Raw genomic sequence first — 12,853 nt, forward strand, 5'->3', positions numbered from 1 at the left:
AGGGCCTCATCCCCCCAACTTTGACACTGAAAGATCCAGGAGAAAATCTCTGACGTCCACAAAGGGCATCAACGTACCACTCCGGGGAATATTTTCTGGAGCCGGTCTGCTGCCGCCAGGGCCTTGGGCCTACCACCCGCCAGGCAATCTTCAAATTCATAGAGAGGCTGCCTCACAGGGTTGGAATAGGAGATCTTGGCATTGTCCACAAACGTGATGTGTCTGACACCCCAGCCCTGCATGGAAACAGGAGATCACGGTGTTTCTGATGACCATTTCACAGAGGGTCTCTCCTGAAATCCCTAAAAGCGGTTTTGTTTGGGAGTAGCCTCGGATCCTCAAAATACAGGAAACTTCAGAAATTGAATCGTGCAAATTCAGTTTTTGATAAACAGAGTGTCAACTTTCTTTAAAAGACGAAGTAATTACATGAGCCTGGCTTCCTGCAGTAATGAGACTAAGAAATGTCAGAGTGGGTCTGAGTAATAATTCATTTTTGACAGCAGCACCAGAGGAAGCTTTGGAGGTGAGTCCCATAAGAACTGCCTATGTTGCTGTCTTAAAAGGATAAGCAATAGCTGCCCGTTGTCCTGGCTTTCCTTTAATGAATAATTAAGCATAAATAACAGCACATCCTAAAATTCACTTACAGCCTGAGTTAACTCCACGTAAAAGTGACTTGTAAGTTATTTCCAATTGTATAACATCACAGAATATTTTGTACTAGTTCTCCAAGAGGCAAAGGCCTTATTAATATTCTGGAACACAGCGGGGACAATTCTACATTCTCAGAAAGAGTTTTCATACACTTCAGTTACATCCCCTATAAAGTCTTATAGAACCACCCAATTTTACAGGAAGGCTCTTTAAAATCTTTAGTCAAAATTATTGTGTTTTATAGATACTAAAACTGAAACCCAGAGAAGATAAGTGATTCATCTTAGGTCAGAGATCTGGTTAGTGGTAGGGAGGAAATGGGATCCCCAGAGTGGCAACCAAATGAAGATGCCTCCTTTTTGGCGGGTGAGATGAGGGATGTGTATTTCAGTGAGTCCTCAACGAGCACAGCAAACTAAGAGAAGCCCTGCTGGGACGGTCACAAAGCAAAGGTTCTGATCTCTGTCTTATTTCAGTATCCTTCCTGGAGGGACTCGGAAATTCAGTCAGACTGATGGCTCCAGGGGACGGTCAACAACAACCCAAGACTCGTTCTCAGGGTTCAGAATGGTGGACCAGAATCCATCCTTTCAAAATCATAGTTTAGATCAGCCATTTGTTTTGAGGCCCACTGGTAACTGTGGTCGACCAGCTCAGTTTTATAAGTGACTTTCACCAGTTAATAAGCCAACTACCATGGAGGGGAAACAAAGGTACGGAAAATTCAAAAGGCACCTGTGCTTGGTTTAAGGCTATTTATTTTGGAAGTATTTTTGCATTCCTTAAAGCAATGCTGAGTGGATAGCAAGGAAGGCAGTCTGGGCACATGCTGGGCAGCAGGAAGAAGCCAGAGAAATTGCAAACATGCCTGAAGTTAGTCACATGCAGGTGGACTTTCACACTTAACTTCTGGTTTCCTGGAATGCTACACAGTTTAAATGGCTAATCTGCAAAGATTAAAGAAAAATCACAATGCTCAATGCTGGTGAGGATGGGGTGATGAAAAAACTATTTTACTGGTTGAGAATGAAAACTGGTATAATTTTTCTAGAAAGCAATTTGACAATCTGTTTCTAGAATGTTTTAAACGTTCTTATCCTCTGACCTACTTCCAGCGATCTATCTTAGGAAACAAAACTGCAGTCACAAGGATGTTCTCTGCAACATAATTTATAGTTGTAAAAAACCGGAAGCAATGTTAATGTCTGACATTAGGGGATTGTCTCAGTAAATCACGTCTCATCATCTGGAAAGGCACAGACCAGAGCAGTTAAAAAAGCTTTTTAGGCATCCTTTTTAATGACATGAGGAAGTGTTTACAATGCTAAGTGACGATAGCAAGGGGCATTTATATATATTCAATAAGATTTAAAAATACACATAAAACAAACACTGAAAGGAAATAAGTGGGAAAGTAGTAGGAAAATCTTCTTTTCTTGCTTTATAATTTTTATGCCTTACAAATTTTCTATTATGGGTCTACAGTGACTTTGTAATTTTAAAAATGCTAATAAAATCTAAGCACCTAATTCTGGAAGTTAGGAAAAGAACAAAATAAATTTCACAAAATTAGGAAGAAATTAATAAAGAGAAAAGTAGATATTAATGAATTTGAAAACAAAAACAAAAATTGTAGAATAAACAAATCGAGAATTTAGTTTTCTGAAAAGGCAAGCCTCTCTGGCAAGTCTGAACAAGCGAAAAGAAGAGAAAATATAAATATTTACCACTAGGAATAAGGAGAGATTAAAAAGAAGATAAAGATTCAAAAGAAGTTAAGAGAATACCACATATATTTACATCAGTTAATTTTCAAATTAAGTTGACATGGAAGATTTTCCAGGAAAACAACCTAACTAAACTGACTCAAAAGAGGTATAAAATCTAAAAAGGTCAGTCAATACAGAAACATTTGTAGAAGCTCCCAAAGAGTCCCTGTCCTCACCACAATAAAATTCCACAAGTCACCAAGCCCAGCTAGACTTAGGACTGAATGTTACCAAACCACCAAGTATTAAGTCATACACTAAACTGTCCTGGAGCACAGAAAAAGGAAGAAAGTTGTATTTTATAAAAGTAGCATAACTCAGCTATCAAGATATACAAAGATCACAAAGAAAAGCATTACTCTAAACCATCTTGACTTATGAATACAGATGTAAAAATCAGCAATAAAACATTACCAGATGAATCCTATAGTATATCAGAAGAATAACATACCACAAATAAATAGGGGTTTTTCCCAGAACTCTCAACATTAGAATATTTTGATTTTCTTGATAGATATATTTGATAAAGCTCAACAATCATTTCTGATAAAAACTCACTCAGTAAACTAGAAATAAAAATCCACCTCCTTAACTTATAAAAGAGCATTTAGCAGAAACCAAATGTTACATATCAAAATTAAAGGAAAAAACAAGAAGTTTCTCATTAAAGTCAGTAACTAAACAAGGATGCCAACTCTCACCACTATTCCTCAACATTACTACAGAATCCTAGCCAATCCTTTCAGACAGAGAAAAGAAACAGAGACATAAACGTTGGTGAGGAAAACTTATCAACCTACAAAGTTCAAAAGAATCAAATAAAAAACTATTATAACTCAGAGAGCTTAGAAAGACAGCCAGATAGAAGACAAACATTCAAAACTCACTGTCTTTCTTATATATCCCAGTACTAGCCAGCTGGAAAAGTTAGTGGGAAGAACATACCTTTAAAGACAAAAAAAAAAAAAAAAAAAAAATTAAATATGTGAAAATGAACTAAATGGGACACGTGGGAGACCTATATAAAGAAAATACTACTGAAGGACTAAGATGATCTAAATAATTTAAGAGCTCTACGGTGCTTCTGGAACTAAGGATCAATACTGTTAGGATGGCAATCCCTCCCAACTTATCTATAAATTCATTTTTTTTTCCTGAAATACACTCAGTTATAATGTGTCCATTTCTGATATAAATTCATTTTAATTTGAATTAAAATGTGAGCAATAATGTAGGAATGAACCAATGAAATGAGAGAACAAAATAGAGAATTCAAAAAGAGACTCAGGTACATAAGGGGATTTAGTGTTTGATAAAGGCGGGAAATAATAATTTGGATTATTGAATGAAAGCCATTAAAACAAATGACTATCCATTTTGTGGGGAAAAAACTGGATCTTTACCTCTCACCATATAACAAGAATAAATTCCACATTGACAAAGATCTAAACAAACAAACAAACAAAAAAAACAAGAGTTCTATGAACCATAAAGGAAAACACTGACATATTCAATAACACAAAGTTTTTAAAAGCTTTTATATGGCTAAAGATAACTTAAATAAATTGAGAAAAATATTTGTATCATATTACAGGAAGAAGGTTAATATCCATAAAAAAAGGATTCAAGTCAATAGAGGAAACACAGCTCAAAGGACATGAATAAAATAAAGTACGTAAAAAAAATTAGAGATTAACCTCACTAATTAAAGAAATGCAAATTAAAAAGCTCTGTTTTATATTCTAAGATAGCATTTCTACTTCTAGGGCTTTTTTCCTAAAGAAATAATCCTATGGATATGTAAAGAAATAAGAATCTTCACTTCAACAACGTCTCCTAAAGAAAAATATGCTGGAATTGATTAAACAAATTGAGGCCAAGTCACACAATAAAATACTATATATATACATGCCATGGAACACATAAAAAGAGAACCACAATTATTGTTCTATTAAGTTAAAAATAAAAGCCTGTTGCAGACAGTATGCTATGATCCAACTGCTGTAAATATAAATAAGTAAGAGCAAAGATGACAAATGCCTCTCTGTATTGCATATGCCTGCGAAAACCTCAGGGAAAGATGCTGCGTAATAATCTGTGAACTCTGCTTCATTCGCGGAAGTCAGACTTGGGATGGGAGTGGAGGGAGATTTCCTGTTTCTACCTTATAATAAAAGCATGTAATCCTTTTATAATGAAAGAGATGCTGAGAAAAGAAGAAAGGGAGGGTGAGAGGGAGGGAGGGAGAGAGGAGAGGGAGTATCTGGGAGATGGAAGGCACTCAGATACAGTCATCCCTTGGTATCCGTGGGGGACTGGTTCCAGGAGCCCCTGGGGATGCCAGAATCCACAGATGCTCAAGTCCCTTGTATAAAATACAAGGCCCTCCACATCCTTGGATGTGAAACCCACAGGTACGGAGGGTAGACTGTACAGTGATATAAGAAGGGAAGCCACAGCTTCAGTGGTACCATTTGGCTCCCACAAACTTACCATCAGCGTCCTAGCTACATTACAACCCAAGGTGCCAGCTCCAAGCAGCAGACACTTGACAGACACAACTTTGTCTAAGTCCAAAGTAGGGACCAATCTCCAACACATCAATTTGAGATTTAGATCCACTGATGACTCAGCTAACCTAGAAAATGAGAGAATTACTATTTACTTAGCCAGTCACTCATTTATGCCCCAATCTTGTCCTTATTAGATAAAAAGCAGCTACACGAGAAAATAAGAAACAAACACTAAGAAAATTAGGGTCACAGGGAAGATAAAAGCCTGAGGGTCAGCGGGGAGGAGAAAGGTTACCCCAGAGAGCGCACGGCATCATCATCTGTTGCACCTGCAGAGGGACGGGTGTGGCACTGAGCTCCCAGCAGCAACGTGACATGGGAAGTATGACCAGTTATAGGAGCTACTGTGTCCAGGAATAAAAACACACCAGATGCTTAAGAGGACAGTTCTGCCTAATGCTGAAAACAGAGAAATTTCTGTCCCCTCAGTAAAGGGGGTACTTATATCATGCCTTCAATACAAGTCTGGTTTCTGTGAAATATTTCTTATAATGGCCTTCAATGCAGGCTAATGGGACAAAACTGAAGGGTAACAAATAAAGGACTAAAAAGTTGTGTAGGTGCACAGTCTGAGAGTCCAAGCTTGAAGCAAGAACAAAATTGAGAATGTCTGGAAACACAGATGAACTGTGTGCCCTTCAGGATACCCATCATTAATATTAATTCTCACGACCAAACAAATTCAGAGGCAGCAAAGAGTGGGATACCACACATCGCCCACACGAATGGCACCCCCACCCTGGCCTCAACTGGAGTTGAGCTTGGCCTGCGCTTGGCCTGACAGAACCTTGTATGCATTCTGGTTACAAAGAGACCCCCTGGAGACGGCAGCTTCCAAATTTTACCTCTTAGGGTCCATACATTCGCTGAGGTTCACCATCCTTGGTCCCATGCCTCCTTTCTGGTTCTTTTCCCATCCGACTGCTTTGGGACAATCTTAAGACAAATGAAACAGTAAATTTAGTGAAGGAGGGAAGAATAACAAATAAGTCAAAGCAGCGAGATGGCCCATGAGTTGATAAGCCTTTAGTTCACTTCTTTTTCAAGGAGGTTCGCAGGCTTGAATTTGCATCTACTTGCCTCAGTTGCTTCCCCATCTCCCTCAGTCACTAGGAATCTGTTTAGAGACCCTCAGTGCTAAGCAGTCTTCCTGTAGAGGGGCTCCTGAAACAGCCTTGGCCTCTGGCCCGAGCTGCCTCAACATCTGTAGTTACCAGAAGCTGCTCAAAAAGAGACACTCATCTCTGGAGCGTGTCTAACCCTGTGGAGGGCTCTCTATCGAAGGAAGACAAGCCAGGGTGACTGCGGCACACCTTTTGCTGAGTTCCCATCAGGATTTGAACCTTTCATTCCATGTGCCCCACCCCTACTCCTCATCCTTACCGCATCCCTCCGCCTGGCCTCTCGGTTCCATCACTGTGCACCTACCTGTCTGCAGATTACAGTCTAAGGGACTGTTCTTCTCTTAAGCTGCCCTCTCCTTAAGCCCATCCTTAACCACCCAGACTTCCCCCTTCCCTGACTTATCCCTTTTCCACTGACCTCTTTTAACCTCTGCAGTGGGTGCCCCTGTAACTCCAATTCCAGCTGTTCTCAAAATGTGCCCTCCACAAAGCTCGGCGAGATCAAGGACCCTATGGCTAATGGGCTTGGGAAATGCTGCTATTCCCCTGGCTAGGTGCTCTGCCTGCCTCCAACCACCCAAACCTGGAGATTCACATCACACATGAAGGAGGCAAAGCTCTGAGCAACCTGCAGTCAAGGAGCCACTTCACTCGATTTGGCTTTGAGCTTCCCAAATTTACCTGGCTCTCTGCATCTGTCACCCAGTAACACCAAGTAAAATCTCACGGGACACATTCGGGGAAATGCTGCTCTATTCTACTGTTGCAAAATCCTCCAAAAAATCTCAGTTACTTTGCAGAACACTCATGCTACCTCCTCACCTCAGTGGAAACCTGGCTTTCTTGGTGGAATCCTGGCGGTGCAAATCCTGCTACTGGGGGGCACCCGCTCTTACACTCCCTGCACCTTGGGACCTCAGTCCCTCTCCCCTTCTCACCGAATCCCCCAAATACACAAAAAAGCATCAACTCCTTAGCAGGGAATTCACTCAGCCACAACCTACCCTCCAGCATCTACTTTGAGTCACAGTCTCCAAAGGACAGAAGCTCCTTGGCTTGAGGTTCAGAGGTACAGGGGCACTGGGAGGAATTCTGCATCTGTCTCTGATTGCTCACTGGTTTCCTGCAGACCTTCTCTTGCTTTTACATTTCTATCAACGCCTCGTTTTCCTCTTCTTGGGGACTTCGCAGCTTCTGGCCTTTTTTCTTAAAATAATATTGCTCAGTATAATTATGGGAACTAGAGGTGTTCAGTTCCTCTACACAATCTTATCTTTCTGGAATAGGATGGCCAATGGGAAGCCAGGGGGCCAATTACCTTAAAAAGCTACCTGGCTGGGGGCAACTTTCACAGCAAGAAGCCAGAAGACAAATGTCCCTTCCTATTTTAACTCAGGTGCTCTGGTGTGGTCCTTTTTATGCCATGAAAAATTGAAACTAAAATAAGAGATTTGAGTTCTTTAAGAGGATAAGAACTCCAAAATTATTTTTCTGGAGAAAAAAAGAGTTCAGATCTGTTACTAACTCACATTTTGTTTGATTTAGTTACTATTCTTACTTTTTTTTTTTTAAATAGAGCTACTGGGGATTGAACCCAGGACCTCATGCATGCTAAGCACACAATCTACCACTGAACTATATCCTCTCCTGATTTACATTAAATTTTAAAATGGTTCTCTAACACCTAGCACAGAAATTTGACAAGAACTTCAGAACCACAGTCTAATACTATAATTAATGTCTCCAGCCTAAGCTTTCTGCTTTTACAGATAAGAAATCATAAATGCAAAATGTCATTTCAAATGAAAAGATCTCTGTACTTAAGATGTTACAGCCATTTTAAGAAAATTAGCTGTACTTTAAACTTACTGATAATTTTAAAAAATACTATATATGGCCATAATATCTAATTTATCATATCTGCTGCCGTATAATCTACACCCATAGAAAATACCTCAAGGTAATGAGAAAATATCTTTTAGGGGGAAATCCGGCCCCGTTTCCCGCAGTTGGACAAACAGGAGGAGCACAGCCAGGACAGGCGGGGCTTCCCCCGCCCCCCCCCACTACTCCCCCCACCCCGCTCCCCCCGACCCCCCCTCCCTGGCAGACTCCGCTGCGCCTTCAGCAGGCTGCCGGCTGCCAGGCGCTCTGTCAGCAAAGGAGAGTGAGCTTGGCTGCACACACGAAGAACAAAATAAGACATAGGATATTTAAAATTCTATTTCTTATACCACTGTCATTGCAACTGTGGGATGTCTTAGAAATACAAAAAGATACTACCATACTGATACCTTCCGTTCACACTATAATCTACAATAACTCTTTATAAAGTTTTATTTACAGCTAAGAGGGAAAACATTAATTTACATGAAAAGAGGAACATTTGCCTTTCTTAAACGAAATCATCTACACTCAATATCAAGTGTAAAGATGTACCGAGGGCATCACTGCACCAGAGAAAAAGCTCTTTTTCAAACGGAAGTGCTTTGCCAGCTTCACCAAGCATCAGCGATATCACTGGGAACAGGGCATTATGAGTAGTTCAGCAACTTTATCTTAAAAATGAAAAGAGAAGTGTCTTCCCCAGGAGGTGGCTGGCAGGGCTAAGGGAGCGACGTGTGGAAGCACCCAGCGGCCTGCCGGGTGTAGACCAGGCGTGTTACTGGTTAGTTCACGCTCACCTAGTTCCCGGGAGCTACCTTCAAGCTGCCACTGGATAAAACAAAGGTGTGGCACACCAGCTAACATCACGTGGAAGCTATTTCAGAACAGGCCAGAAGAGGGCACTAAATCAAACGCAAATATCTGAAGACAGAGGCCAGAGGTACCTTCAGGCTCTAAACTAGCAAGCAAACAACTTCCTCTTTGGCCTCACTGAGCAGAAGACCCTGTCACGCTTTCCGAGGAAGTCTATTTAAGACGCTCTTCTTGCTGAGGCAAAGAATCACTGAGGAAATGTTGTCAGAGCCAATTCTGAACCCTTCTGACTTCTGCTCTCTAGAAATGACTTCTCAGAAGAGATTCTAACCCTTCCCCCAACCCCCCAAAACAGACACACACTTTAAGGCACATGATTCATGGAATTAAAGAAAGCCATGTGCCTTGGAACGACGCAGATGCTGTAAGGAGCAAATTCAACAGCGTACGTGTATCTAAGTGCTCTGGAAACCGTGTAAGTCATAGGGGTCTGAGGGTTCATTCTGGAAAGAGTGCTGGGCTTTGGGTAAGATAGGAAAGTAACATAAATTAGCATTTATTAGGCAACTATAATACGCCAAACATTGAGTCTGTCTTTTACATCGGACTCAGAGTCCTCACAAGGGGTGTTATTGCCTCTATTTTACTCAAAATCGAGTGTGTTACTCCGTCTTTGTGACATGTACCTAAATATAAATATGTAAGTAAATGCAGGTGTATACACACACACACACATCTACGTACATAAAGTGTCTGTGAGCCCAAGTTTCCTAACATGAAATGGGGACAACAGCTGCTGTCCACCACACGGGAGCAGATCACGTGAAGGCTATTAAACGCACGAGGAGAATGGCACTTCTGCTGCTTGGCTTACTATACGGAGAAGATCACACATCACTTCTTGTAACAAATAAAGATGTAAATGCATTAATACTTCATTCTTCCCGTAAGAAGGGTAAAGAATAAAGACTTTATGTTAAACAAAAACAAAAACTAGGGGGAAAAAATTCTGAAGACCGAAAAACTGCCTGGAGGAAATTTCCCAAGGACAACCTCCGCCTTTGTTCCTGTCTGAGTAGCAGAGCACGCCCTCTGTTCAAGGGAAGCATTCCCCTTGGCAAAGAGTTAGGAGTTAAACCTGATTTGGTTTCTGATAAATGATAATTATATGCATCCTCAAAGACTGGAAAATTACCTGGGCTAAACGCCATTTCTGGAAGCTTCACTTCGAAGACGATGCTGTGGGTGATGTCTCTCACCCCCTGCAGGGTGCGGTCCCGGAAGCAGAGGACTTCAACAGACTGGAAACTGCTACTCCTGATGGCAGGCCCCGGGTTTTTATTTTTGTTTTAAGGAAGGAAAAGAAAGAGCTCATGTAAGAGCTTTGGCAAACCCAGATGGAGAAGATTCAATTCCTTGTAATCACGCCTCCCTGGCACCTTCAGGGGACGGCCTTAACCTTTGAGAGATTTTCATCACATCTACATAAGCTTCCTTTGTCTAGGTGTTTAGAGGCTGAGCACTGAACTGGCTGTGATTTTTCTTTAGGTGCATTTTATATAACAATTATACATTGTACATAAATAATTCTGACACATGAATCTTAAATACAGAGGGGAAAAAAGCTCATAAGACATTAAAAAGAAACTCTAAGACAAACATGGGTTCTTCTGGTCCCCCTTCTCCCGTCTGAACCTATAGTCCAGCAACAGTGAGGAGGCCCCTGCCCTGCAGACTCTCCTCCAGGATCAGCAAGTTTAACCACTCGCCCTCCGGGGACTATTGCTAATTTATCTACCTTTAGTGAATACTGTTACGTAAGTAAAGCAGATACAAGGACAAGTACACAAACCCTAAACACAAGGAGTGTGTCTCATGCCTTCTCCCAGTCACTACCCAGCCCCTTCAAAGGTAACCACTGCTCTTAAGTCCATAGATGGGTTTTGCCTGTTTTGACCTTTGCACACATGGAACCATGGAGCAGGAATTCATGTAGGTCCAGCCTCTTTCACTCAATAGTATGTTTTTTAAATTCATCCATGTTTGATACGTGTACCATTCAGATTTACTACAACACTGCATTCCACTGCAAAGAACACACCACCATTCACTGTCCATCCCACTGTTGAAGGACATCTGGGTTATTACCAGGGTTTGGTTATCAAAAATAAGGCTGCTATAAACTTTCCTGTACATGTGTTTTGCTTGCATCTGAGTAAGCACGTCTGTGCTTTATATACCTGAGATGGAAACTGCCGAGCCTAGAAGTTCTTAACTTTGGGAGATACTGCCAAACAGGTTCCCAGCAGTGTCTGAGGGTTCCAACTGATCCACATTTTTGACAACACTTGGTACTGTCACCTTGTTGAACTCATTCTGGTGAGCATGCAGTAGTATCTCGGTATAGTTTACTTCCTTAATGACTAGTGACGTTGAGCATCTTTTCAAATGTATATTACCCTCTGTTTTATTTAGTTTAGAGTCAGGAAAAGGGGAGGATGGTAGCAAAAGGAAAGTCCTATCTGAGAGCGACCCAGAGAGCTATAAAGGGAGGGCTAGACAATTTCAGGACTGGGACTTCCGGCCGCTGGCCCTGCCCTACGCAAAAGTATCTTTAGTGCAGTATAGTCAGAGTCTGCGGCTCCACAACAGACCTGCTTAGTGGCTCACCACTGACGGAAATGGGCTCATGACTGACTTAGTGATTTATTATCTGGTTTCTTTGGCAGCAATTAAAAAACGCCTTTGGGAAAACAGAAATACAGATATAGTCAGATGCAATGTCCAAAACATATAGACAAAGACAGACAGAGAGACAGACAAACACACACAGACGTAAATACCATCTGTGGGCTGCGAGGACCAAAAAATTCCTCAAAGGCCAGCCAGGGTACTGGGCTAAGTTACAGGGATCGTATACACCGACAGTAATCTGTGAACAGAAAAGACTTTCTGAGTGAGTCAAGTACCATGTCAGATGCAAAACACAAAATCTGCTAATCCTGCCTTTTTCCTATTTATGCTGTTTCGCAAAAGCATCAACGATGAGACACTTGGTGAAGGGCTGGGGGGAAGAGGAGAAAGCAAAAGGGTTTCACACCAGACAGCAGGGGCTGCCCAGTTCGTCTCTACACCCTCCGCGCCTTGCACTGGGCCTGGCAGAGAGTAGGAACTAGATACAGTTAGAAGGAAGAACTGAAAGGAAGGCAGGGAGGGAGGGCAGTCACTTGTCAGGGCTCTCATTAGGAAAATCCTCTCTCAAAGAGACATAATCAGTAAAAATTGCTAATTTTTTATGTAATGGGAAAATCAAAGAAGGCTCACTACTATTGTAAGTCTGTAGTCAAATCAAGCTAAAAAGCCAGATGCCTCTTATACTGCTAACGTCTGTTTCCTCCCACTCTTCCCAACTCCAACTCCCCCAGCACTGACCTCCATCTGGAAAACTCTACTGAACTTCAAAACCCTTTCTTCAGCGAGGACTGCTCTTGGTGGAAGCAGTCTCACTCTGTCCTCCGCTTCCACAGCTCCTTGTACCTTATATGTAACACTTCCCACTTTTTCCGTCTCCTTCCTCTCACAAGACAATGAGGTCTTGATTTCTAAATGCCATTCTCCAGTAAAAGGGATCAGGGCTCCTTGGACATGTGGCTAATTACAGGGCTGCAGCAGGGAAAATACAAGATGAGCCTGGAGCACCTTGCAGAGCAGAAAGTAACAAAGTGCTCAACAAACAGAAGGACGAGGTGTGTCAAGGGGGTCCCCTAGACAACTGGGGGAGCCCCCAGTAGCCGAGGCTGGAGTAATCTGAGGAAAACAATAAATAATGTAGTAAGTATAAAATCAGTATCTACAAGTCCATACTGATATAAATAAATAAATGATGAGACAAATAAATGTAAGAAGGTGAAGGGACACGCCCTCCTTACAGAAGGTTCCCAAACGGCACATGTAGATACCGCCCCCTCCAGGAGGACAGCTTAATCCCTCTTCTCCTTGAGACCGGGCTCCTCTTGGCCACTTGCTCCCC

At 41.8% G+C, this 12,853-nt stretch overlaps 1 protein-coding gene across 11 annotated transcripts in view; it reads right to left on the minus strand.

Annotated features, from left to right (window-relative positions):
• ATG7 (autophagy related 7) overlaps positions 1-12,853 on the minus strand; it is a 307,951-nt gene that overhangs the window by 175,068 nt on the left and 120,030 nt on the right. For 10 of the 11 annotated variants that reach the window (XM_031470899.2, XM_064496252.1, XM_031470894.2 and 7 more), the window contains 5 exons: positions 11,667-11,755; positions 10,019-10,140; positions 5,845-5,935; positions 4,920-5,064; positions 78-236 (listed from right to left, as the gene is read on the minus strand). In XM_031470899.2, coding sequence (XP_031326759.1) covers positions 78-236; positions 4,920-5,064; positions 5,845-5,935; positions 10,019-10,140; positions 11,667-11,755 — 606 coding nt within the window. The remainder of the gene's footprint in view (positions 1-77; positions 237-4,919; positions 5,065-5,844; positions 5,936-10,018; positions 10,141-11,666; positions 11,756-12,853) is intronic. The other variant, XM_031470900.2, reaches the window with a different exon arrangement.

This window comes from Camelus dromedarius, chromosome 17 (genome assembly GCF_036321535.1).
Source record: "Camelus dromedarius isolate mCamDro1 chromosome 17, mCamDro1.pat, whole genome shotgun sequence".
NCBI lineage: Eukaryota > Metazoa > Chordata > Mammalia > Artiodactyla > Camelidae > Camelus > Camelus dromedarius.